Source organism: Lissotriton helveticus, chromosome 1_1 (assembly GCF_964261635.1).
Source record: "Lissotriton helveticus chromosome 1_1, aLisHel1.1, whole genome shotgun sequence".
Classification (NCBI taxonomy): domain Eukaryota; kingdom Metazoa; phylum Chordata; class Amphibia; order Caudata; family Salamandridae; genus Lissotriton; species Lissotriton helveticus.
Window position 1 is genome coordinate 622,545,313 of NC_136057.1, and position 26,283 is coordinate 622,571,595.

At 45.2% G+C, this 26,283-nt stretch overlaps 1 protein-coding gene across 1 annotated transcript in view; it reads right to left on the reverse strand.

Annotated features, from left to right (window-relative positions):
• LOC144814933 (NADH-cytochrome b5 reductase 3-like) overlaps positions 1-26,283 on the reverse strand; it is a 229,288-nt gene that overhangs the window by 116,754 nt on the left and 86,251 nt on the right. Inside the window, exons 3-4 of the mRNA XM_078674147.1 lie at positions 22,050-22,122; positions 9,310-9,416 (exon numbers count right to left, since the gene is read on the reverse strand). Coding sequence (XP_078530273.1) covers positions 9,310-9,416; positions 22,050-22,122 — 180 coding nt within the window. The remainder of the gene's footprint in view (positions 1-9,309; positions 9,417-22,049; positions 22,123-26,283) is intronic.

Here is a 26,283-nt window from a genome sequence, read left to right on the forward strand (position 1 = left end):
ACGTAAGGCACATCAGGGGTGTTATAATCATCCCAAGGATTAGGTGACTGAGGGGGACTATTGGTCCCTGCTGGGTCATGTGCACCCCACCTGTCTCATCAGAGTCTGTATCTACATCATCATCTGGATTAGTGGATGGTGTAGGCGAATGATGTGGTGGAGGAGGTGTAGGAGGACGAACAGTATGGGGAGGTGGTGGAGAAGGGACCCTTAATGGAGAGGTTGCAATGTCTCTCTTCTTTGGAGGAGGAGGAGGTGCCGGCGCCTATAGTGGTCTGTTCTTGGAGCTAAGAGCTAGTTGGCCAGTCTTACGATCCTTTACAAGAGTTTTTTTATTAGGATCTGGTGTAAAAAGTTCTTCTGTGTAGGGCAGATCCTTCGGCGTCGAAGTTTTCGGTTCCGGAGGTTTTTGCGGCACCGAGTCAGTAGCTGGTCTAGGGTCTTTTGGTTTAGAAGTGTGACCTTTTGAAATGTCTTTTACCGGAACATGTTTTTTCGGTTCCGGGTGTTTCTTCGGCTCCGAAGCGTGTGAATCGGGGCCTATAGGTGTTTTTTTACTCGCCTCCGAGTGGGGTTTCGGCATCGATGAGCCGCTGCCTGTCTTCGGCGCCGTGTGCTTAAGTGTCGGAGCAGCGGTCGTGTGGTATAGGATCGGCACCGGGGATAGGCTGACTCGAGCCCAAGCCGCCTGAGCGTTTAGTAGGCTTCTTTCCCAGGCCCGAAGGCGGGGTGTGGGAAGCAGTCTCTCGGTGTGCACCCGGGCCCGAAGGGGAGGGTGTGACCGAAGCCTTTTTTGAGGGTGTCGAGGAAGGGTTGGTGTCGACGGGCTTACTTACGACTTGTTGAGCTGGAGTGATGTCCTCGACATCTGAGTCTTCGGCATCAGAGGAGCTGGCACTTTCTTCGGCGTGCTGGTGTTCTGGCACGTCGATGCCCTCTTCAAAGATGTCTTCGGGGATCGAAGCTGACGAGCGAGCCATTAATCTTCGAGCTCGTCGGTCCCGAATAGTCTTCTTGGAGCGGAAAGAGGCACAAGCGGAACAGGGTTTGGCCTCGTGCTCCGGTGAGAGGCAAAGGTTGCACACCTCATGTAGATCGGTGTGGGGAAACTTTGACCCACATCGATAACACTTCTTGAATGGAGTCCTTTCCATGAGCCAGACAGTAAGGCCTAGGTAGGCCTGAAGGCCTTTGTCGACGACCGGAATCGAAGACTTCCAAGTGGTGAAGAACCGCGTCGATGTGGAGCGCGATCAAAACAATACCGTCGAACTGGGTGAGGATTGCGCGCCGAAGGAAATTCGGTTCCAAACCGGAGCGCAGGACACACATCCGAACCCGATGGCGGAAAAAAAACAATCTGAGGATGGAGCCGATGCCCATGCGGAATGTGGTCCAAAGGAGGAGTCACCTATCTTGTGACTTCCAAAGAACTTTTCAGGACAACAACAAACTGCAAACACCCGGGCCCAACGCTAAGTGGCGATCTATGCACAGTGTGTAATCTGCAGCTCATATGTCTCGAACATACTATACCAAAGTAAGGCATTGTGTGCATAGAGCCCAGTGGATCCTCAAAGTTACACAGAGGTAAATTTCACTTACTCGCATCTTACTCTCCATTTTTGGTAGTGTGGGTAAGCAGTGAGGCTTTATCAGAGGGTAGTGTTAAGCATTTATTGTACACACTGAGGCAAGAAATGATGTCACACACAAAAACTGAACTCGGATCAATTGTTTGTATAAAAAATATTTCTTTGTTGTATTTTGTTTTTAGAACTAAGCGATACAGGCAAGTAGACTTGTACTTTTCAAGACAGATTAAACAACAAGCAAACTGGATGAATAATGACTTTTGTTACATGCATAAAATATTCATAATTCAGTTGAAATTATTTTTGATTACTTTTTAGAGTTCTTTTTCAATTACTTTTTCTTCTCATGGTGATATGCCTAGATATCACACTGGGACATTCCCTAGATAAAAGGTAAGTAAAACAGTTCAGAGGAAAACAGTCAATGCAATCCTATGGTGAAAAATGAGGTTATCGGTTTGCAGGTAAATAAATAGTCCTGAGGGTTGAGCTTCTGAGGTTAGAACGAGAGTAGCCCCAGGGTCAAGGATGCACTCAAAAAGCACGCTCACCAGCACTAGGGCAGCCAGGTGTAGAGTGCTGAGGCCCAGTGTTAGCCTATGGGCTAGGTGGCCATTGGTTAGTGGCTGCACAAGGGCAAGCCACAGGATTGAGAGAGCAAAGCTCCTAGGGTGGAGCTCAGGGCACCCTCTGGGTTAAGGGCTGTCCCCTAAATATAATGTATTTAGGGGGCGTTTTAGAGTACTAGGGTTAGTTGCCAATGGGTTACTGACCTTAGGTTGACTACACCCTTGGTGTGATCAACCCACGTGGGGGAGTGGGCACAATCCCTAATCCAGATTGAGGAGTGCCTGCCATCTGCAAGATAGCGGGCCCTGAATAATGGGTTTCACCTCGTCTCCCCCACCTGAAGTGTGGGATTGACAGAGGTGGGCACACCTTCTGGGCTCTTCTAATTTTTCCCACCTGTCTTACCACCGAAAAGGAGGTAAGACAGGAAGGGGCCTGCTCCTGATAGAAGGAGAAGCTGGAAGTTGCGTTGCGAAGGCGGCAAAGCCTTTGAAGCTCCCCTGGCACAGATAGCTCTTCCTGTCCAGGGGGAGGTGTGAACACCTCCACCCATGAAAGGCTTTGTTTATGGGCTCAGGGAGCAAAGACTCCCCCCAGGGGTCCAGAAACTTGTATTGTAGTGACAGGCTGGTGTTTACCAGTCAGGGAAGCCACCAGATGCTGGTTGTTTTTCAGGAGGCATCTCTAAGATGCCCTCTTAGTGCATTGTATAATAAATCCTACACTGGCATCAGTGTGTGTTTATTATGCTGAATAGTTTGCTACCAAACTTCCCAGAATTCAGTAAAGCCATTATGGTGCTGTGGAGGTCGTAATGACAACCTCCCAGCACCATATACTCTTTATTGCTTTACTGCATTTACAATGTCTAAGAATGGACTTAAGACACTGTAGGGCTACAGTGTTCATTGCAACTGCACCCCCACCAGTGGTATAGTGCACCCAGGTAGAGGGGTGCATTACCTATACCATAGGCAGTGGGTTGCAGACATGGCACACAGGTATGTGTGCCTTGTCAACTATTCACTTTTCTCTGTACCAAAAAATGCACCCTGAAATGGCAGTGTGTGTGTTAAGGTACAGGACCTCTAAGGGTGGCACAATAGGTGCCGCAGCCCTTAGAGGCCTTCCCTGGTAACAGCGCACTTGGTATCAATGGTACCTTCAATAAGGGACTTGCATATGGCCAGAGAGATGCAAATTGGGGGTACAACTGTACCGTTTTGGGAAAGAACACAGGCCCTGGGAACCTTATTGGCAGGGACCCAGGGCACATCAAGTCAAAGTGCATCCGAAATCTGGCAAAAAGTGGGGGGTTACTGCAACAGAAACTCACTTTCCTACAACTAGTGCCACTAGCCCAGGAGAGTCAGAGGGTCTTTCTGGCATCCACAGGGGTTCCTCTCTCAGGTAGTGCTGAGTTTTAGCCAAGGACGAGGCTTGTTCTCTCTGTCCCTGTAGCAACAGACTTGGAACTAATTATCCCTCTTTTGCTTTGGTGATGTAGACAAAGTCCTGTTGTTGGTGACACAGGTCACAGATCTGAGGTTCTGGTGTCAGGGGTGGTCCCTTGAATCATATATTATGGGGAGGTAATGGTGTGGGAGCTAGTAGCCAATAGGCAGCTAGTCCCTGCAGCTAATCCGCCACTGAGGTGACCACATATAGGGCATAGGTCACCTTTTCCACCCAGAACCCTCTATTCTGCCGTTCCTAAAGATATCAGAAATCAAATTGTTGGGTACAGACCAGGCTGCTCACCCTGGAGGTATGGCTAGTTTTCTGGGGAGATACACTTCCCTTACATAGCTAGTTTCCTGCCTACCCGGGTGCAAATGTGTCTGGGGCTGGGTAAGGGCTGTTTCCTCTGCTGGAAGGTAGCCCTGATACATATCAGAGGTGGTGCAGCCTTTGAAGCTCACCGTCTTGATGCGCCACTTTAGTTGCCTGCTTAGGAAGAGGGAGGTGTGACCTTTCTACCCAAGCTTTTGATCCTGACTCCTGGGTGGGCTCACACTGCATAGCAGGTGGGCAATCTGTATGGTCGCAACCTGGGTGCCTGCCACGTCACCGAGGGCACAAGGTTTCTGTCAGGGGTAAGAAGGCATGTTTGATACCAAACATGAAATATTTTGGCTGTACCATAATGGAACTGCCAACCTCAAGAATGCTTGGGTGGCATCCCACATTATCCTATGGACCGCTAACACCGACAGTACTTTCCAATGGGGAACGCCACTATAGGGACATACATGCTTGCACTTGTATATCCTTGCCTTTAATGTACTGTGCCCAGCCTCCTGGGCTGAGAGGTCTACCTTAAATGTGCCTGACATATATTAAAGTTAGTGCATTTGACTGTGCCACACATGGTGCAGGCACAGTCAAGTTTAACCAGTTTACACTGCTCCTGCAGTCTTCAATGGCAGGCCTGCTGCCAGTAGTTTGCTTGGGTCACCCAAGGTGGCATAAAACCATGCTGCAGCCTTAGGGACCCGATTACCACCTATGCCCTGGGTACCCTTGGCACCATATACTAGGGACTTCTAAGCGCATACAGTCTTTGCGTTATGTTAGACTTGATAATCTCAAATTGACAAACATAACAGTTGTGGGAGAGAGCACAGGCACCCTGGTCTGGGCAGCAGACTCTAGTGCGCTATCAGAGTCAAAACCATCTGTATTTGGAGCAAAAAGTGGAGGGGTTGGCCACACAAAAAGGGCACTTCCCTACAGTGATACTCCATGAACTTTGAGCTCTCCTTCTCAAGATGTCAGTTCATTTACTTCTGTTTGCATACAGAAGGATACATGCTTGTGTTAACAATGCCATCTGAGGAGCCTAAATCCAACATCCTTACAGAAATCCTGCAGGCGTGTTTGAGACCCCAGAACCTCTTTTGCTGTTCAAAAAGGCATTAAAGTTGAAAAGTGCTTGATGCCTGAGAGAAACCCTTTTCAGCACAGAAGCTCACAGGCAAATTGTTTGCGCTACTGGCCCGTGCCTTCTGCTCCCACGTTCTTATCGATTCATCTTTCTTCTGAGAGTTTGGTGGTTCAAGCACAATGCAAAGCAAACCTTGACCCCAATGCTTTCTTCACTGCGCCACTCAAAAGTGAGTCTAAAAGGCTTGAGTGCATAGGCCAAAAAGTCTTTGACTCAGGCAGATGGCCCTACGCACTGGCAACAGCGCATGCATCCTCAGACAGTACATCAATACTTTAAGGGAAATGGAATAGCTGGCTGTGATTAGCCTGCAAGATCACATGTAGATTTTCTTTTTTCCAATTCTAATTAATGATTTTCATTAGTGCTTAAACATTAAACAATCAGAAAAAAATAAGAAAAAACACTGCAGCCCATTATGTAAAGGAGTCATAATGTCAAGAAGGTCATATATGTCAAGAAGGTCATATATATCGCGTACATAATTCGGTAGAGCAGTGAGCCTCTTGTTCATCTTTTCACAATTTAGTGTTATCTCGCATACTTCCACGCCACAGAAAATGAAGCATCCTATTGCAAATTCTTCCAAATTATCACTTGTATGCTAAGAGCGGTTTGTATTATATAAATTCGACATTTTAATATAATAGAAAAGGTCTTTAATCCAATCTTTGACTCTCGGAGCAGAACCTCTGCCCCAACATAGTACTACTCATCTTTTCACTAACAGCACTGCATAAGTCACAATCTCACATGACCCAAGTGCGGTCTCCGCAACATATCATAGTAAGGCCAGTCGGAGGGATATTTTGAGGTGAATTCCCATCAGTTTTGACAATATTTTAAGGATTTGAGGACGGAATGCACTCACATTCAGACTCTTCCCGTGGTAAATCGATAAAGTCTACCCCGGGTGTATGACATTTCACACATCGCATTTTCTCATAGACCTGCCATATGTCAGCTTTCTGAGAAATGATAGACACAATGTAAATATTTATACTGTACCAAACTCAAGTTTGCTAACGGCCATATATCCATTAGCGGAACTGCAGGGCGGCATTCCTTTTGTAATGGGCAGTTAAGTTACCTATCTGTGACTCCACCTATACCGTAGTACTTAACTTAGATAGAAGTTGTTTAGGAATAGGGAATGAGAGGAAATGTAACAAAGCACTTACAATAACTCTTTGCACGGTGGGATTCACTGCATTCCGCAGACCTCGTTGAATAGGCATTGTGGAGTCCTTTGTTTCCCTCTTCTCAATGCTCTGTGTGTGCTTCTTGGACGGACTCATATTTTCAAATATTTGTTCATGGGTGGGGGTGATGAACGAAAAGAAAAAAACATTCTTTCCGTTGTATACAGCGTACAAGGTTGGTTGAACCTGATACTCTACTGTGAAGGAGATTTAGCCGTCCTATTTGCATTTTTATGTACTTCTGGCCAGCCTGTCTTATTAAGAATTATTTTAATGGTGCAGCTCTTAAAAGGTCTATTGCATTTCTTTCCATCCTGTCCACAGTGGAACTGTAACCTGCGTGCTGACTATGTTCTTCCTTATTTCCTCAATACAGTATGGTTTCTGCCATGTGATGATTGACGTCACTTCCTTTTCGTCTTTTTTTGCTACTTGATGGCTTCAGTCGGGTTGGAGGCTGGGTCGCAGAAAAGTTTTGGTCCTTTATTTATTTTCTGTGTCCCTCCACTTGTTGATCCTGATTCTTCTCTACAGAATTCTATTGTTGGACTACTTATTACTGGGTTTCTTAGAAGTCTTCATCCTGCAAGACGTTTGGCTTTTTTCTCCTGAGAAGGCAGCAGTTTCAGGAGGACATCTGCCTGCCACATATTCCAGTGTGTGGTAACATGGTCGCTTCAAGAAACTGTCCCCCTTACCTTGGACAGCAGAAGATAAGGGTCCAGATTTCGGGTAAGTGACCAGAACAGACAATTAATAATTAGTCATCCATTCCAGCTCCTTCTTGGATATTTTAAAATAACTCAAATCGTTGTAAATGGTAAAGGCCAGAAGCAGTATTGGTAAGAAATGATTCTGCTTCCATTTGTATATTACTAAAAGGACCAGGAAATGTTACTAATACATCTTAAGCTACATAATTTTGCATCAATCTGCACCAAGAGTACAACTTTTCTAGAGGCCCCACTGTATTGACCATTCGATTTTAAAGACAGAACTATTCAATTTAGGGGTACAGCTTGCCATACTGAAAGGCTCCTATAACGAGATCTTTGAGACCTTTATTGCTGCATGTACTAATCTATTATCCACCAAACTATAAGTCCATAAATCTAAATTCTAATGTCTTTAAGCACCTTGGTTTAAAATGGATTTTAGAATACTAAAACCCGAAGAATCCAACAGTGGTCTCTACTGTGTAGTTATGTGATACATTTTTTAAATCATTACAAAGCTGGACATGATTAATAAGCCTCCTTCTCCAGTGAACTCCAACTCTTATGGTCCTTGTGCTAAGCTTATCTTCTTGTTGTCTACACCTCGTGTGCAAGAAACTAAAATCTTACTTAACTTGCTTGAATGTATGGATTTCCCTTAGAGATCTGGCACCAGCGTAGCTACTGGTTAAGTTTGAACCCTCCTGTTGCCTCACCAGTTTGTCCTTATTCAATTTTCTATTGAGTGATCCTTTCTGGAGGGCATAGTTCCGCCTAGCTTGAAGGATGGAACTGTCAACCTTTCGCTTAAAATCCTCAATTTAGACCAAGATAGTCTACCTTTAGGCTTATCATAGACTCACCTGTACTGTCCAATATTATGGTAAAACTGGTCGTCAGGTAGCTCCAGAACCACCTACATTTCAATAACTGCCTGTCCATCTTCTATTCAGTCTTTAGACAACAGGCTGGGATGGAAAGTGTCTGCTTGCACTTTTGGGATAACACATTAAGATGGGCAGGTGAGGGACAGGGCACCATCTTGGTCATGCTGGACATTTATGCCATGTTTGATATAGTCAAACATTAAATACTACTTCAGAAGAGATTAAGCTGTGGCCCACAACTGCCCTTTGGCCATTCGCTGGTTCAGTTCCTTCCTTGTCCAAAGGTCTCAAAGAATTTGACTGGGTGCTTCTACTTCTGTGCCACTTACTCCTAGTGTGGGGGTTCCCCAGTGCTCCCCACTGTCACCGGTCATATTTAATGTCTATATGGCATACTTGTTCTACTTCTTTATGAATTTGGGCTACAATCTTGTGAGAATACCACCCAATGGTACATTAGGATATCCATTGGCTTTAGAACAATACACATTCTAGAAGAATTTCTAAAATAAAAACTATATGCATCAGAGCCACTTTAAACCGAACAGCTCTTAAACTGAGTTCATCATTTTCATAGGGAATACCCTTGCTAATGTGAGATCTGTTCGATTACCACCACTATTGGAAAACAAATCCAACACTGGCGGCTACGTTAAAGAAACCTGGGTGTAACCTTTGATCACAACATTTCCTTGAAGGCTCAGATTGGAAAGGTGATTATTAACAGCTATTTTAACTTTCCAAGTGGAAACCTATTCTTCCCCATGCTATCTGCTCAACACAATGCATTGGTGGTTGAAGCAATGACCCAATTAGACTATTAGGATAAATTATTCGTCTATTAGATTAGACTGTTCCACTGGCCTCCATTGGGGGCCATCAACTAATAATATCTCATAGCAACAAACTGTACAAAACACTACTATATAGGTGTACTGAGTTTGTGTTAGAGACCACATCTCTCTGGATAAAAAAGCACTGCACTGGCTTCCGGGAAAGATAGCCTCCAGTACAAGATGGGTTATAGAATGTTCAGATGCTGCCACTAGTTGGGACCACACTTTCTTAACTGAAGAGTCTAATATTACAAACTTGGAAGTTCTCTTAACAGTCCAAACCAGGCACAGTTGTCTGAACCGAGCTGCAGGCTCAAATCCAGAAATGACAGAGCTTATTCTATAGTAGGTCCTCTTTGGTAACCTCAATATCATCGCAGCACAGGTTGTTAGCCATTCTCTCTAGCTTTCCGATAGCCTTAAAATCATACCTGATCTAGAAGCACGGATGACAGAACAAAAAGACCTCTTTGAGGTACAGCGCCTTGTACATGTCTACATTCATTCACTTAATCAATTGCACACCATTTTTACTGAAATGGTTGAATTAAATTACCTTGACTACAAGATCCACATAACCTTTATCATCATCACTGGAAACTGGAGTGTAAGGTCTGACCACCAGATTGCCATCAATCCTTGCCGAAAGGTATATGTGCTGTCCTGAAAAACAAGTAAAAGAAGGTGGATCAATCATACTTTTTTGTCATTTAGATGGAGCATAAAGGGGTGGTTGTGAGCCAACCATGATGATCTGTCCATATTTTTTAGATCTCCGGAACAATCATGCAACTGTCAAAATTGATATTTCAATCAGTCATCAAAAGATCTAAAATTCTCTCAGTGCCCCCGTTATATGAATGCACAGTTGGTGGTTGGTCTAATAGCGTATTAGCACTCCTAGGCAGTGCGCAGGTACTATTGGGTGCAATGTAGTATGAGTGCAGTGCAAAGGGGTAGAGAGAACCACCCCTCTCCCTATGAAGTGGTGAAGCCATAGACAGAAAACACAACCATCGCCTGCACGCGCCTGCTGTTTAAAGCCAAATTGATGACAGTATAGTGGTAACAACAATCCACTGCTTAGTTTTATGTTTCAGTTTAATGTTCTTCTTGTATACGGTTTTTCATAGCCTTAGCCAACACGTGTTTCGTTGCGTCTCATTGCAGTAAACCATGACTTGTTCAGGGCTAAACTCCTGTATATTGGGTCCTCTGCTTCGGTTGAAATTCTGTTCTGAAGGATATCAAAGTACTACTGTCTCTAAGTGCAAAGATCAGTTAATCGTTTGTACCGCCTTGTAAGCGACAGTCCCTGTCCAGGTGTGAAATAATCTTAAATTGTCACCATGTAATGGTTCTCGTTATAGGCATCTGGTGTGATCGAAAGTTACAGTTATAGTAGTCCGTTTATCAAACGTTTCCTTTCGTGTTTTGCGTACAACTGCAGAAATCATCAACTGTTTTGTTGCAGCCGGTTGCCCACTCCGACACCTGCTCTGCTATTGAATCCTCATGTGCACTGGACGGCATCCAGCTCACACGCGGATTTGATATAAACGGACTACTATAACTAACTTTCGATCACACCAGATGCCTAAAACGAGAACCATTACATTTTGAAATTGTGTTTCATTGTTGCACGCTAAATTTGTTTGCACTATCCATACTCAGGAAAGTGCTCACCTTCCCTTGTTAGGATAAACTGGAAAAATGGGAGAGTGGGGCTACAAACTGGTGTTAAGGCCACTGGAATAAAGGCCAACTAGTTTTGCATTGAACAATCCCCGGGCCCATACCTCTAAATCCAATATCGTTGCCATAATTTTTTAATTTTTTCTATCTTTATTGGTGTTTTAACGATGGAAAAGATAATTAAATAGGCGCAGCCGCTAAAGTGAATGTGGACCGCACTGTAGATTAAATAATTTAAAAAACACAGCTGCTATAAAGCGGACCGCGCTGTAATATGAATAGAATAAATTACAATTGAAAACAAAGTGGGCGGGTGCTCCGATGCAATGAGTGGAATAGGGGAAGAGCATTAGAGAAAATAGTGCCCACCAACTTATCAAGCGTACCGTGTAACAACTGAAGAAAAAGGGCCAGTCCTCATGAGAGGTTACAAACGAAGACAAGGCGGTACTAAGGAGTGACTAACAAGCCTATGTACGAATCAGAAGGCAGATTTTACGAAGGGCAATGACATAAACCAATGACAAATATGGGCAGAGAGTGGGAGGGGCTTCAATAGCATACTACAGTACAGCATGCCTCGTAGAGCGAGCAGCGCATGCGCGCTGCCCTTAGGCTCGACCTAACAAGACCTCACTGAAACCAACCTCCCTGAAACCATATGCGCATAACAAGAGAAGGGTGGGATTGGACATGGGTAAGCCTTTACTTGATTAGGACTAACACTAGTTTGAAGGGAAAATGTCCACATGTGCTGTTAATGGTAGGCAGAGATGGACAGTGGAAAGGGCTGTACTCCATAGAAACGACTTCTCCCCTGCTATGCATGACTTATATTTCATCTAGATGTGAGGCAGAAATTCGCCTGGAAAGCCTTAAATCCTCGAGCACCCACTTTCTCCAACAAAATAATTTTTATTAGCTGCCCACCAGCTGCGGTCCGTGCAGGTAACAGCAGTGGGGCCAGGAAAAAGGTGATTGAAGATGATGCAGAGGGAAAATTAGATAACTAATTTTCCCTCTGTATCGTCCCTTGAAATCCCCCCTTACCTGGCCCCACCGCCCCACTGCTGTTACCTGCACAGACCGCAGCTGCTACTCTCTTTATTCCCTCAGCGCAAACATATTATAGGTCAGTAATGCACTTTTGTTGCAAACAATCATTTATATATCTGGTGAATCATCTTTAGGCTATTTGAATTAAACTGGGAAATGCTTCATGTAAGGCTTTGCATGAGGAGTCTGCTATTTAATTAGCTAATTTTCATCTTTAACCAACAAGCTTCCCATGATTAAGGGAACCATTACAATTTGGTAATCCCTCTTGCCAATTCTATTTCTCTGGCGTCTTATGTGGCCTTCCGTTCCCAGGAAAGTCCAACATAATTCTCTGAAAATCTGGCAGTCACTTGAAAACTCATGTATTCAATGATCTTGCTTTGGTGCTCCTCCTTTCTGACTTAATATATGCAGGGTGGCAATGTCAGAGCCTGTACAGGTGTCTATGCGCTTCGGTGTGCAATATCAGTGCGCTGAGGAATTATCTACACTCAGTTGCTTTTTAACCTTAATAAGGAGTCAATAGGAGAATAAGTGGATGGGATTGGCATTCATGTACATCAGTAAACAGAAAAGACTCAGATGCACTAATAATGCTTAGTTTGCCTTTTAACCCCTTCGGCGCTGATGACGCGCCGCTCGCACGCTGATGACGAAAATCGCCGCAGCGCGCATGCGGTTAATTATTACTCAATTTCCTTTGGCTCATGTGTGAACTGGCCATTAACGATATTACAGCTCACATTGCAGTGGCTATACAATATCTGGAGTAAATTTCCAATGGATAATGCACATTTATTTTCAGATACTGGTTATACCCCTAAAGGGTACTCTTCATTCAGTTCATGAACCTGAATTCCTTTCAATATATGCACAAGAATGGGCTATTCACCATATCAGTTATGGATACTCAGTTTCTGAGTAATTATCTAAATCCACCATGGCTTTCCTGGGACCAGTGCTACAATCAGCTGCCAGACTGGCTCTTAAGTTCAATACTTTTGAAAACATTACTCTTTTGTAACACAAATGCAAGGGCTATATCCACATGCACAAACACTGGGAAACTACCTCTCTCAGGCAACAATGTCTTGTTGTGGGCTATCCAATCTGAAGATATATGGTGATGCCAAAACTTGCATGGTAGAGAGCAGCTTATAACAAACAAAAAGAACAAGTTCAATGCAATCTCAAAAGACCAGCATCCCGTTGGACAACAGAGATGTCTTCCTAGAGGGTAGCACATTACGTTTTTTAAAGAACATTCAACTGCCAACATAGTAGGTGCCATGCTCGATCATTGGGTTTCTACCTAGGGGGCAGAGTGTCTCCTAGGTGAACAGGTGAATTTAGGAGAGTTTGAACCTTACAACTACCTCCAGGATATGGAGTCAAATCACGATAATTTTAATAGAGAGTTCCTGGGGCACAATTAAACTCAAGGTGGGATCTGAAAGAGAAAAAATGATCTCACACATCCCAAGAAGGTGAAATGGTCTACATGTTTAAGCCAATCAATTCTCTATCAGGAGGCTTTCTTCAGGACCAGTGCTCCCAAGGCTGAATGCGACCCTAAGCAGGTGTTGTGTACACTACCACCCTGAGGTGTGCGTACGTGACCCTAAGCAGGTGTCGTGTACACACACACCCTAAGGTGTGAGTAAGTGAGGGTGACTTTATAACTTACGATTTCCACCTACAATGAGACTATTTGAGTTACAATAATTTATTGTAACATGGATCTCGGCGGTAGGCGATGCCAGTAGCCACACTTTTGTCAAGGCCTTCCGCCTGCTCGGTTACCTACTTACTTTGGCCCTGAATGGGATCCTGGCAATGCGAACCCGATGGTGAAGCAGGACACCAACTAAGTTGGTGAGTAGGGGTTCTTTAAGAAAATCTAATGGGTTTTCCTCAACAGGATGCTGGTCTTTTGAGATTGTATTGAGCTCATTTTTTTTTGTTATTGGTGCTTAGGGGAGACAGTTGTGTCCTGCTGTTCCTTCCCCTCTCTCTCTCATTTTTGCTCGGAATAGAGAGCAGCTTCGACATGAGCTTGAAAGACTGAGCAGAATTAAAACCTCCAATAGTGCTTCTGTTGTGTTGCTGACTCACTGCATGTAGCAGCCATGATTCACTGTGTCCAACACTCATTAATCTGAAGTAAAGTTTAACCACAATTGAGAAGAAGCATTTGCAATGCAATAGGTCTCGCATTTATGCGAGTTTGAGCTATTGACTTAGCAAATAATGTCTTTTATTTTTGTTTTCGTTTTAAAAACATAAATAAAAGGCAATGTCCTTTACAATGCCATTAGCTTAAACTCTGGTAACTGCGAGACCTATTGCATTGCAAATGCTTGTTAAACTGTGGTGTCAACTGAAAACGATCACCTAAGTCTTTCTCCTATTCAACAGACTACTCTTCCGATACAAGGTAATGACATCATTCTCCAAAGCATCAAAGCACCAGACGAATACTGATGGCACGTGTGAGGTACAGAAAATATTCTCTTTTTATAGACACGCATTAAAATAATCCCGTTTCATTGCCTTCGTAATTTCAGCGCCCTGGTGCCTCATGGTCGTAACGCAGCACAAGCACAAACTATCATTACATCCCGCGATTGGTTAATTAAACAACCTTTCGCGATAATACCCTTCTCTAACCATCAAATGGACCACGTTTCCCACACCAATGGTGTTCTTAGCCCCCGTTGTGCCAAATCTGACTCCTACCACTCAGCAATGATATTTACATCCCTCGTTCAATTAGAACTGCCAGTGTGGCGCAGAGATGACATTTTGTCCCTTCATTGTTCCAGTGCTGAACATCCCAACGCCCAGTGACATCGCGCCTGCACCTGGCCGGAGGCAGGATAGGTGTGAGGCGGAGCAGGTGAAAGGCTCAACAGAGGCTCTACACTGTTTTTTTGAATGGATGAAAGAGTGGGCATTCTTAATTGTTGTTTGCAACAAGAAAAGCAATGTTAATATCTCTTTTTAGTGTGAGGAAAGCAATGTAGTTTGTTCTTTTTAAGCTCTCTTGTGTCATCATTAAAAAACACCGGACTCTCAGCTAACACAAAGAGGTTTCTCGGAAGTGAAAATACATGTGAAAGTTCCGGACTTCTGGGAGAAGAAAGAACAAGACAGCGTGGTAAACAGCCTCGTCTACCAATGCAAGCACCCCCGTAATTCTGAAAATATTAACTTACAAGAGTAAAAGTTACGATGGAGAAACAAACTCAACTTAGATCCATGTTAAATGTTCTCAAGTATTTACGTCCAGCTATATTTGCATATGAAGCAGCCCCGAATCCCTGTCTTCACGTCCTGTTTGGATTTAGGGCTCTAATTTCATCCCGTTTTGCTTTCTAACTTAATGCCGATGGGTTCCAACTGTCACCTAATGATCGTCTCCATTACTTACGGAAATCAAGTCATTTTCCCTAGTTTAACATTAAGATCTGGCTTTCAAATGCACGAGACTGGACTATGAGAGCGTGCGCAGTGGAGACTCGGTTTCTGGTCAGACGGCCACAGGAATGCAAATAAGATTCCTTAATGGGTGTCTTTCCTTCACTGCCAAACGAGTTATTTCGTACGGAAATAAAGCATGGTACCAAGAACTTTGACTATATTCCTCACAGCGCCACTCACTTACCGTCTTTTCGTTCCCTTTGTCTCTGGGGTGCGCTGAATTTGCACAAGGGGTAGATGAACACTTGTTTCTCCTTCGGAACAGTGAACGGCTTTTCGCGCGAAAACTGGAGGAGGGCGGGAGCAAAGTGAAACACAACAGGAAATTCAAAAATAAAGAAAAAGCGCGAGCGCGCGCCACTGCAAGCCATGTGTTTCTATTACCGCGCCCGTGTGTGGGCACGCTAATAGAAACCACGTGACGGCCTATTGGTGTCTATTACGCGCACCAAGTGCGTAATAGACACCAATAGGCCGTGGGCGGAGCAACGCGACCGCCTATGGCCAATTGCGTGTAGTCTTTTATAAAAAGACGCACGCAAAAGCCAATGGGGTAGCACAAAAGGAATCGCACATGCACGAGGGTGTGCGATTCCTAGGTCAGTGCTCAACCCCCGTTTTTCGATTACAAAATGCCTCGCGCTGCGAAGCATTGCTTTCGCAGTGCAACGCAGGTCGCGAGACCTAAAAAGGACTGACTCATCGCCATTCATATCAGTGTGGAATGCTACTGTCTTTTGTAACCTATACACATTTTAACACATATAATGCAAGATCGATTCAAGATCAAAATCTTTGCTATTACCTACGCATTCCTGGCACAAATTTCAGTCAAACCACTGTTCCTTTAAGGATTTCAGTTATCACTTCAGTGAGTTCTCTGAAGGTAGCACGTTCTTGGAGACGTCAAAGTGCTACCATGCTTTGGGATGACTTTCTTTACTGTCGCTACAGACAATTACTTTCAGAGTATTTTCAATCGGAACAACCATCTGGTCAGACAGCTATGTCATTGGTACTGACTTAACTCTAATCAATGTAAGTTTTAGGTTTGAGCACTGACTGAGGCAGATTGTCTATATGACTACACGGCACAGATAGCCCCATGTATTTGCTTTTCCAGCTAAAGTATCTTAAGCTTGAACCTCACACAAGCTGTACACCTGGTTTCCCATGGTTCAATTGCACCCCAGGCAAAATAAAGGAGGTAATTTTCCATTAACATTTAAAGCAATGTTTTGTTATCCTCAAAATGTTCCAGAAAATAAGAATCGTCACACTTCTGTCTTCTACAGGCGACTCTAAACAGTTTTAGGTGAAATCATATTTAAAAGAGATCTTCTCTTACATGATCTAGTTCAGTTCCAACACATGTGGGTGTGACTAAGTTCCAAGACCCCATAAGTTTGCATATGCATGACAGGCCAGAAAGAAAAAGCGAAGATGTTCTGGGTTAGTACATAGCTTTCTCAGTTCAAAAGAAACCTAAGAGAAATAGATGCTGTCTACAAGCATAATCGAAGAGTCCCTCTACTTGTTCTAATAAAAGCATTGCAGGGGTGTTCTCAGTGAACAAATCATCCACATTCTTTTAAGAGAACTGAGAATGTCAGTAAAGCCAGTCTGAAAGCGCTGAAAAAGAGATATGGAGATAAAGACAGTTTGTTAACGATTGCAAGTCTCGGCTAACGAATTGACAAAGAGACCTACTGTTTCCAATACAAAGAGAGCAAGCTTTGGGTCCACTACCTGCTCCCGATTTAATGTCTGGCCCTCCTGTTCTTGTGCTTAACCAACCCTGGAGCATTTTGATTTCACAAATGTTTTGACTTCATGAGCTGTATCCTTTGGTTGCTCATGTAAGGGTACTATGGGCCAGATATACGAAGCCTTTCTGAGGTCAAAAACATCCCGATTCGCAGAATCTGGATATCTGAGCTCAAAAATGCTTTTTTTGATGTACAAAAGTCAAATAGTCAATCAGTAACAAGTTACACAACCGCAATTCGGGTTTGTGATTCAGTATTTGGAAGCAGCGGGTTTAGGGAGTTCCTTCCAAATACCGATTCGCATTGACATGTACTTAATGTTCTGCAACCAAATTACGGTCGCAGAACATTAACATTTTACCCCAATGCTCAAAGGGGTCCTTTGGGATGCCCTTCCCCTTTGAGAATTAAAAGAAAAAAATTTAGGAGCAGGCATTGGTCCCACAGACAACTGCCTACTCATAAAAAAATGAAACTTCAAAGTTTCATTACTTTTTTTAAAGCATTCCGTTTTTCTTTAAATTTTCTTTATTAAAAAGCAATCCCAAACATGCTGCTCCAACGACACCTGGTGGTCTACATGCTACCATCCCCGTGAATGTTGAAATTCCTAGTGGGCAATAAATTGCGACCTATCTCATTAACACTCTAGGAATTACTATTTTAAAAATAATTAATGAATACATTAGGAACTGCAGTTTCCAAACTGTGATTTGGGAAAAATCACAATTTGAAAATCGCAATTCTTAAATTTAGTATAACTGGCCCTATATTTTTAATGTACATTCAGCACTACATGGGAGTGCATCACTTTCCTTGAACTCTTACTCTATCCCCTATGTTTGATTATATATGGATTCCTCTGTTTTTTACTTTTTTCAAGGCACGGTATAGGAAAGGGGGTTTCCGTTGTAGTAACCCCCCCACTTTTTGCCAGACAACTGATGCACTTTGACTTGATGTTCCCTGAGTCCCTGCCAATCAGGTTCCCAGGGCCTGTGTTCTTTCCCCAAAACTAAACAGAATGGCATCTCTAGTCACTGGTCAGCCCCTGGTAACTGGTACCACAGGTACCAAGGGCACTGTGACCAGGGAAGACCTTTAAGGGCTGCAGCACTTACTGTACCACCCGTAGAGGCCCTGTACCTTTATACACACACACTGCCTTTGCAGGCTGCGTGTTTTGGTGCAGAACAAAGTGAAGAGTCGACATGGCACACATCTCTGTGTACCATTCCTACAACCAACTGCCCTGGCATAGGTCAGTCACCCCTCTATCTAGGTGCCCTATACCAGTGGTGAGGGTACAGGTGTGGGAGCCCTGTACCCCTACAGTGTCTAAGTCCATTCTTAGACATTGTAAGTGGAATGCTGCCATTAAGAGTATATGGTGCTGGGAGTTGCTACCCAGCACCATAATGGCAACACTGATAACTGAGAAGTTTGGTATCAAACTTTTCAGCACATTAAACCCACACTGATGCCAGTGTGAGATTTAATGAAAAATGCAAACAGAGGGCATCTTAAGAGATGCCCCCTGAAAACTAAACCTACCACTAGTGTCCAGGCTGGGTGGCTGCTTTCAGCTGCCACCACCAGACATGTTTCTGGACCCCTGGGCCGAGACCCTGCTTCTCTCTGGGGCCTGAAACAATGCACATCCTGGGAGAAGGTACCAAGCCTCCTCTCCCAGGATGGGCAGGGTTCACGAAGGAAAAGCTTCAAAGGCTTACCACCTTCGTGAGCTTTCCCAGGCCACTTACTGCCTTCAGCAATCAGGTCCCCACTGGTTCTGACCCCCACTTTGGGTGGGAGAACCAGAGGGAAAAACAAGTGAGATAGCGAGGTGTGCCCACCTCTGCCAACTCCACCCCTCAAATGGGGGAGGCGAGGTGAAGCACAACTCTCAGTCCCCGCCATCTTGCAGATGGGGGGGACTCAGCCAACCATGGACAGGCTCATGCCCCACTCCCACTGGAGGGTGTGCCCACCCCAGGGAAGGGACTCATTGGTCCCCAACTTTTTACCTCCCTGTAACACCCCTAAATCTAGTATTTAAGGGCACCCCTGAACATTGCTTCAGACAAGAACCTGCATCAAGAAAAGACAAAGGATCGAACAGCCATGCCGAAGCGAACAAGATAACAAGAGGAAGACGCCCACTGACAAGGGACCAGCCCTACAGGCCCGTCTCCACCTCTAACCTGCTCCTGCAAAATCACGGTGTGTCCCGCAGCCAGCAACCTCGAAAACCCTGGAGAACCTGCCAGCCTTCAACCACAAAGACTTTGTCTCCAGTGAACACCGGATTTGTTCATCTGCAACCTCTGGCACGGATACCACGAATCTGCATCACTCTGCACCCGCCATCCAAGGCCCGAGCTCCACGAGGAGGTTCCCCCCCGGCGATCCTGACCCGAGATCCGGCAACCCCTGAACTGCGCCTCAAGCCTCCAGCTGGTAAGGAGATCCAACACCAAAAGGCACCAGACCCCCTCACTGCCTTGGGTGGCTAAACCGACGGTGCCTAACAAACCCCCAACGTACTTCTTGAAGTGGTGGTCGCAGCCAGAAGACATTCGTCCCCAAGCCTGCAGTGCCTTTGCAAACCGGACCGACTTTCCGCTGAAATGGCGCAGAGACACCATTACCTACCTGGGTATCCGAATCTCTCGCTGCCGGGACGAACTGATGCGTTCCAATTACAGTCACAAGCTCGACACCATCACGGACAAGGTGGATGGATGGGTCTCGAAGCCTCTTTCCATGTCGGCTAGAGTGTCATTGATCAAGACGATCATTTTACCAAAACTCCTTTATCTTTTTACTAATATCACCTACACTCCGAGCCGGTTCTTCTTTAAATGCATTAAGACGCAACTGATCCGACTAACATGGGCGGGGTAAACAGCCCAGATTGGCCTGGGGGATATTGACTCAGTCCTTTGAAGATGGTGGGTTTGAGGTCCTGGATATGGACCTATACTTTGCTTGCGCTCAAGCGCACTTTGCCGCATACTGGTCCCCCCCCCATATATGCCTCATCTGGCTGTTGAGAGTGGGTAAATGGCGCCCATGCCGTGCACAGCATTTCTTAGCACGACCGCAGGGCCCAGACACCTGGCGGCCACCAGGGTCCAATACACGACCAGTGCCTGGCGCGATCTAGCGCGTACACTTCAGTTCCCCCTTCTTTACTCGCCTATAGTGCCCTTGCAGGGGAGGCAGGGTATACCGGTCGCTACGGAAGGTGGGGGCCGTCGCATGTAGCGGACACTGTCCTTTCTGACCTAGGGCCAATTATATAAAAATGGGAAGTTTAAAAAGAGTGAGGAGTTTTTTGACACCTGAACCCCTACTCCTTTAGAGTGCTTTTACTATGTGTGCCTTAGGCAGGAAATACGATCACTAACCCAGGACTTTCCGTCTGAAGCCCCCGTCATGGTCCCTTTACACACTTTATTGCAACAGGACCCCCCTGAGCACGTGGTGTCGCGTTTATATAGTTCCAATCAAAGAGAATGGGGAAGAGGCCCTGCTCTGGCTAAAGGGAAGTGGGAGGAGGAGTTGGGCTCTCCCATTTCGAAGGAGCAATGGACCTTTTGCTGTCGCCAAACAGGGGTCATTTCTGCAAATAGCATGTTACGTTTGATACACTATAAATACGTGCATCGTTTATATTATACGCCAGCTAGGTTACACCGGCTACGCTTGTGTGACACGGACCGCTGCGAGAGATGCGGGACTGCTGGGGCTGACTCTGGACACCTGACAGGGGACTGCCCGGTTGTTCGGGAGTACTGGAGGGAGGTATTACAAGCGCTGGGAGAAATGACTGCAATACATGTGCTTGATGATCCCCTTACCGTTTTACTGGGCTATACAGAGCAAATTCCCGCTAAGGTCCGAAAGTTCACCTCTCTAGCTCTTTTGATGGCAAAAAGGCGTATAGCCTGTCATTGGGGATGCGGTCGGGCTCCCAAATTTAAAGAGTGGCTTAGTGACCTTGTATACTGCCAGGAATATTTATGCTGACCTTATGCCACCTTCCTCGCGCCCCAAGGATATTTAGGGCCCTCTCAGAGCATATCTTCTGGAACATTCTGACAATGAGGGGACAGAACTGAGTCCGGAGCGGGAGTGGGGTGAGAGAGGGGGCAGGGAGGTGCTTGTAGAGGCCGCAGTTTTTTTCGGGTGTGGGCACATAAGATTCTAGGGTGGGGCACTGGGACGGAGGGCGGGACAGAGGGGGTGTGAATCCTTGGCCACATTTAATTGCCTGTGACCTGAGTGGTAACCGGACTAAGATATTGTATGGAGATGTGGCTAACGTGACTGCTGACCTTGCAGGGATTCTGTATTAGAAGGGATCTTGTTTCCTGTCACCTTTTAAGAGACCTAAATTGACTACTGTTTGCTTTATTTGATTACCTAACGCAGCCGGCCCTTTGGGTTGTAGGCCTCTTGCTGTGTATGCATCCCCCCACTACCTTATGCATGGAATGTCGTATATTGCTGTGAAGGCCCGAAGGGATGTAGGCACCAGGCTGTGTCACCTCACTGATGTCAATAAAGGTCGAGTTTAAAACCAAAAAAAAAAAAAAGGTATTATCTACTTTATCCTCTGTTATACCTGTGGGGATTCCTGGACTCTGTGCACACTATACCTTACTTTGGTATAGCATATACAGAGCTAGCTTCCTACAGTAGTGTTTTGGCACAGACCCCACTGGATAATCATAATGGGCGCAATTCTTCCTTTCTCAGTTTTGTCAGTGAAACAACTGTTAACTAGGTGATGAGATCAAGGTCTTTCTGGAAGCACCAGGCAGAGGTGACCCATATGTTCTGTAAGTGTACCGGTGCCCTGCATTAATCCAAGTGAGGGAAGGCAATAATTGCTCTGTTCACTACAATGGTTACAATACACAAGATTGTTTACTTTAATTACTGTTGTGTTCTGTCTTCCTTTGTCTCTTGTCCGTGTCACACGACAGTGTCATTCTCTTGTGATGAGTGTGGTATATGTTCGAACTAGGGATTCCACCAGAGATCGACATGGAGGCCATAATAAGAAAGGGCTGAGCTGCTAGCAACACAGCTCCTGATGGGTTGCACTAAAAAGGAGTTAAGCTTACAACAAGTACTAACATTTGGCAGACATTCACTACTTAACAGGTTATTTAGCTGAATAAGCATAAGAATAAGATGTTAAATTCTAAAACAAAATATATTGTCAAGCAGGACATAAAAATGCTGCAAATTTAAATATTCTAATGTATAAACATACCAACTGGGAGACCCAACACATGTTCTCTAGAAGGGAGGGCAAATCGAAACTTTCTGGTGTCATGGCTCACATGCTGCAATGCACAAAAAGATTACATTTGTGATATGAAACACTTAAACATTATTTTTTTTAAAAGGTAAATTTTTAAACACAATCATAACTTGTTTTAAAACTGCATACTGAAATCGCGTTTCATGTACTTAATGCTTTTAGGCAGTTGTTAAAAGAATTAACTGAGAAACGATATAACAGCTAAAGACGTGGCTTTCATTTTTATCACAGGAAATGTGTGTTTTATACACAAAGGACTAAATATCTGACATGAAGTACGTATTCGACATAAAGCAAAACAAAACCTGCACCAACATCTGTTATTTTAATACTTCACAGAATTTAAGAATCTATTGTACTACATATAATCAGAAACCCATGTTAATTTTCTGTTTAATGTAAAATCAAAGGGCAGCGCATTTGACCGCTATTCCACATCACCAATGTCACTACTGATGAAATAGGAGTATGATGAAACACAATGGAGCACATCAAGAACAAACATCTTCGATGCAACTCGCACCACTTAGGTGTGTTATACTGAAACAGATCACAGACAAAGCAGATATGTATTGCATTAGGAGAAATATTTTGGAATCAAAACACCAGGATGATCAGATAACCCCCATAGACGTTTATTATATCTAAGCGCTATTTTTATTTCTAATCTTTAAAAATGAATATCTCAAATTCTGCTCACTGGGTTTTGGTCTCGTTTGATTTATAAAAATCATATCTAATTTTATAACTTGGTGTGGAATCCCTCTGTGGTGTTTTCATTGTGGTACTGTGTGTTGTGTTGCACAAATACTTTACACATTGCCTCCTTAGTTAAGCCTGCCTACTCTGTGCCAAGCTACCAGAGGGTGAGCAAAGGTTAATCTATGGTGTGTAACTGACTTATCCTGACTGGGACTGTGGTCCCTACTTGGACAGCGTACATACCTCTGCCAACTTGAGACCCAATTTCTAACTTAAAACTACAGCAGACGGAGGCCTCGGCTTTCCTGACACAGACATATATTAAAGTGATCGAAAAACATCCGACTTTGGTTTGGAACCACAAACCAGATAAAAATCCCTGTAAACAGGACAAAAATCCCACTAGGCGTGCGTTATGGGAAACAACGTTTACCACGGATTACTATTCCCATGTAGCCTTTATCTCGCATTGCCTTTACTGCGTATATGCATTTACCATTCATGCCTTTCCAAAAAGTATATGTAAGATTAGTGAAACCCCCATTTTATATATATTTATTTGGAAATAGGGTAAGGGTGTTTTAAGGGAATAGGGTGTTAAGGGTATTTTTTGTGTTTAGGGGTGGATAAGGGAATTGGGTGGCAAGGGTGTTTTTAGGTGTGTAAAGGTATTAGGGTTTAGAGGTGGGTAAGCATATTGAGTTGTAAGTGTGTTTTTAGGGTTTAGAGGTGGGTAAAGATATTGGGTGATAAGTGCATTTTTAGAGTTTAGATGTGGGTTAGTGTACTGGAGAGTAAGAGTATTGGGTGGGAAGGGTAATTTTAGGGTGGGAAAGCGTACTCGTGGTAAGGCTATTTATAGGGTTTAGGGGTGGGTAAGGGTATTGGGTGGTAATATTTTTTAGGACTTCGGGATGGGTTGGGTACTGGGAGTAAATCCAGAGGTGTCCTTTTCCAGACGGTCTTTCAACATCTTTGTATTTTCGAGGGTCTATGCCATTACGGAGTCCTTATCCAAGGATCCTACTGTGTGTTTTTGCTTAGATGCAGCTGCAGTCACAGAGTGCTTCGACGCGGAGGCTCCCTTTGAAAGTCTAGAGTCTGATTTTTGAGACTCTAGTTTTTTTGAGGTCCACGACTCTTACCTCCTTCGAAGTCTTCTTCTTGACCTCCATAACCGAAACATCTGTCCTCGTCGCCTTCTGGCCCTTCTGCAACGTTACCTTCCTCCTCACTGAAGAAGCCCAGGTCTCGCTGCGTTGGCAGCGGTCCTTGGCCTTACATGTTGTAGTTGGCACGTCGCTGGCTTTCTCTCACCCTCAACGTCTTCGGGGTGAAGTCATAGAACATGTTACAGTCCACACTTCTATGATCCAGCTGTATGCAAAGTTTGCAGACCAGATGCTAATCCTTCTGAGCGTACTTGTGGTGACAGTTTTTGTAAAACTTGAACGATGTCTTGTCCATTAACGCAGACAGGGAGCCCCCTGCATGCGCATTCTCTGATCGTCATCGAGAATTTGGTTTTTCACCTTTCGGCGATCTCTGGTCGTTTTGGATTGAAACGTCCTATCAATGTTTTGCTTGAGTTTTTCCCTTATTTTCGTTGATTCTTCTCTCCACTCTTGGGAGCTCATTCCGTATTGGTCCAGACCCAATGGCAGAAAAAAAGAATCTTCTGAAGATGGCGACCAAAGGTGGGAGCTTCTGGAGGAAGCCCGTCGACATCACAGAATGGTGGTACGTCGACGCCAACCAACAAAAAAAAAAATGGAAAGAAATACTACAATTCCAGACACAACCACTAGATGGCGGAATAATGCACAGCACGTGAATCCAGAAAAGATTAACGCTGCAAAAATGTGTTTTTAGGGTTTAGGGGTGGGTAAGGGTATTGAGAGGTAATGGGAATTTCAGGGCTAAGGGCTGGGTAAGGGTATTTGGTGAGAAGGGCATTTTTAGGTTAAGTAGGGGTATTCGGTGGTTTTAGGGTTTAGGAGTGGGTAAGGACACCTCTACTGTCACTGAATCGGCCCCACTCCCCCCTAGTTCTCTTACGATGCCGCCATCCATGCATCTAAACACGCTTCCCTGCCCGTCACCTAACCACTTGTCTCTGCTTGGCCGGAACACCTACACCATTATTTTCCCACGCAGTCTCTCCTTCAAAGCTAAAAAACGCTTTAAACAAAATCTAATTAGGCAACACCCCGAAACACTAATTGTGGACACCTACCACTGCTCAGCGAAAGGGCCGAGAAAAACGGACTTCATTTTCCACACCACCAGGCCAGACGTATGAGTCTCCACCTTTAACTCTCTCCTCCCAGTCTCCAAAACCACCTTCACAGAGCACAGCCGAAAACTAACCATCTCACCCCTGAACCATCAGTCACTAACCGGAGACATCTCCATCACCATCTTTGTGAATGGCTCCATTCTAATTCAGGCGAAAGACGAAAACCTAGAGTTCTTCGACTCCCTCTTCCCCGCTCTTAAAACGTCTACGGCTCTCCACCCTCAACAGACGCGCTCCTCTAACCCTAATGACTCCCGACATACGCCTAACCCGAAGAGCGTACCTCCACCACCTCAACTTCCCCTTACCCCGCGCTTAATCACGTCTCCAGTCATTCGCCCCACCCCCCTTTACCCCCCCACCCCCTGCCCCCCCCTTCACCCAAACTCCCGGAACTCGACCACCCCCAACTACCCATTCGACTCCCTTCCCTCTAGTCCACGTCTCCCAAAGCACTCCAGGCTCTCAGTATCCTACCCATAGAGATCCCAGACCACCCATCACCACTGAGCCACAGCCCCAAACGCGTACCCACACTCCTCTAGCTTTCACCGCCCCCCTTAGTGAAGACAACCTCCACCCCCTAGGGGAACACATCCTTCTTCCCTCCTTATCCCCCGCCCTCCCGATCCCTAAATTCGTCTCAGATCCTCCCACCCCGACTTCCCTCCTGAATAATTACTTGCCCCATAGCCTCTCTCCCGCTCTAGTCATCTCACAATCAAACTCTAACACGGAACCGGTCCTCCCAACCCCCACTATCCCCCTCAGCAAAGTCTTGCCCCACTGCCCTCTCTCTCTCTCTCTCTCTCTCTCTCTCTCGAAGTCCAGCTTCACCCACCCTCCCCCCCCGCACCCCCCAGCACCCAAACTAATGCAACGCCTAGACCTTCTAGAAGCCCAGATCGCTACCCTGATTTTTGGCCTGAAGGAAACCCTATCCTCCCTAGAGAAACTCCTGCCACCCGCCCACCCCTCCTCCAACCACCTCCCATTAGGAATGACTCTCGACCTCCAGTTGGGTCCAGGCCCCCCCTAGGCTCCCAACCTCCTCCCACCAAACCCAGGAGTGAGCCACGAGTTGACAGTCCTAGAAGAATTCCCTCCCTTTCGCCACAGGAAGTGAGCTCCCTCGCCGCCTCCTACAAATCCCCTCCTTCCCAGCCAGCCCAAGCTCAACCC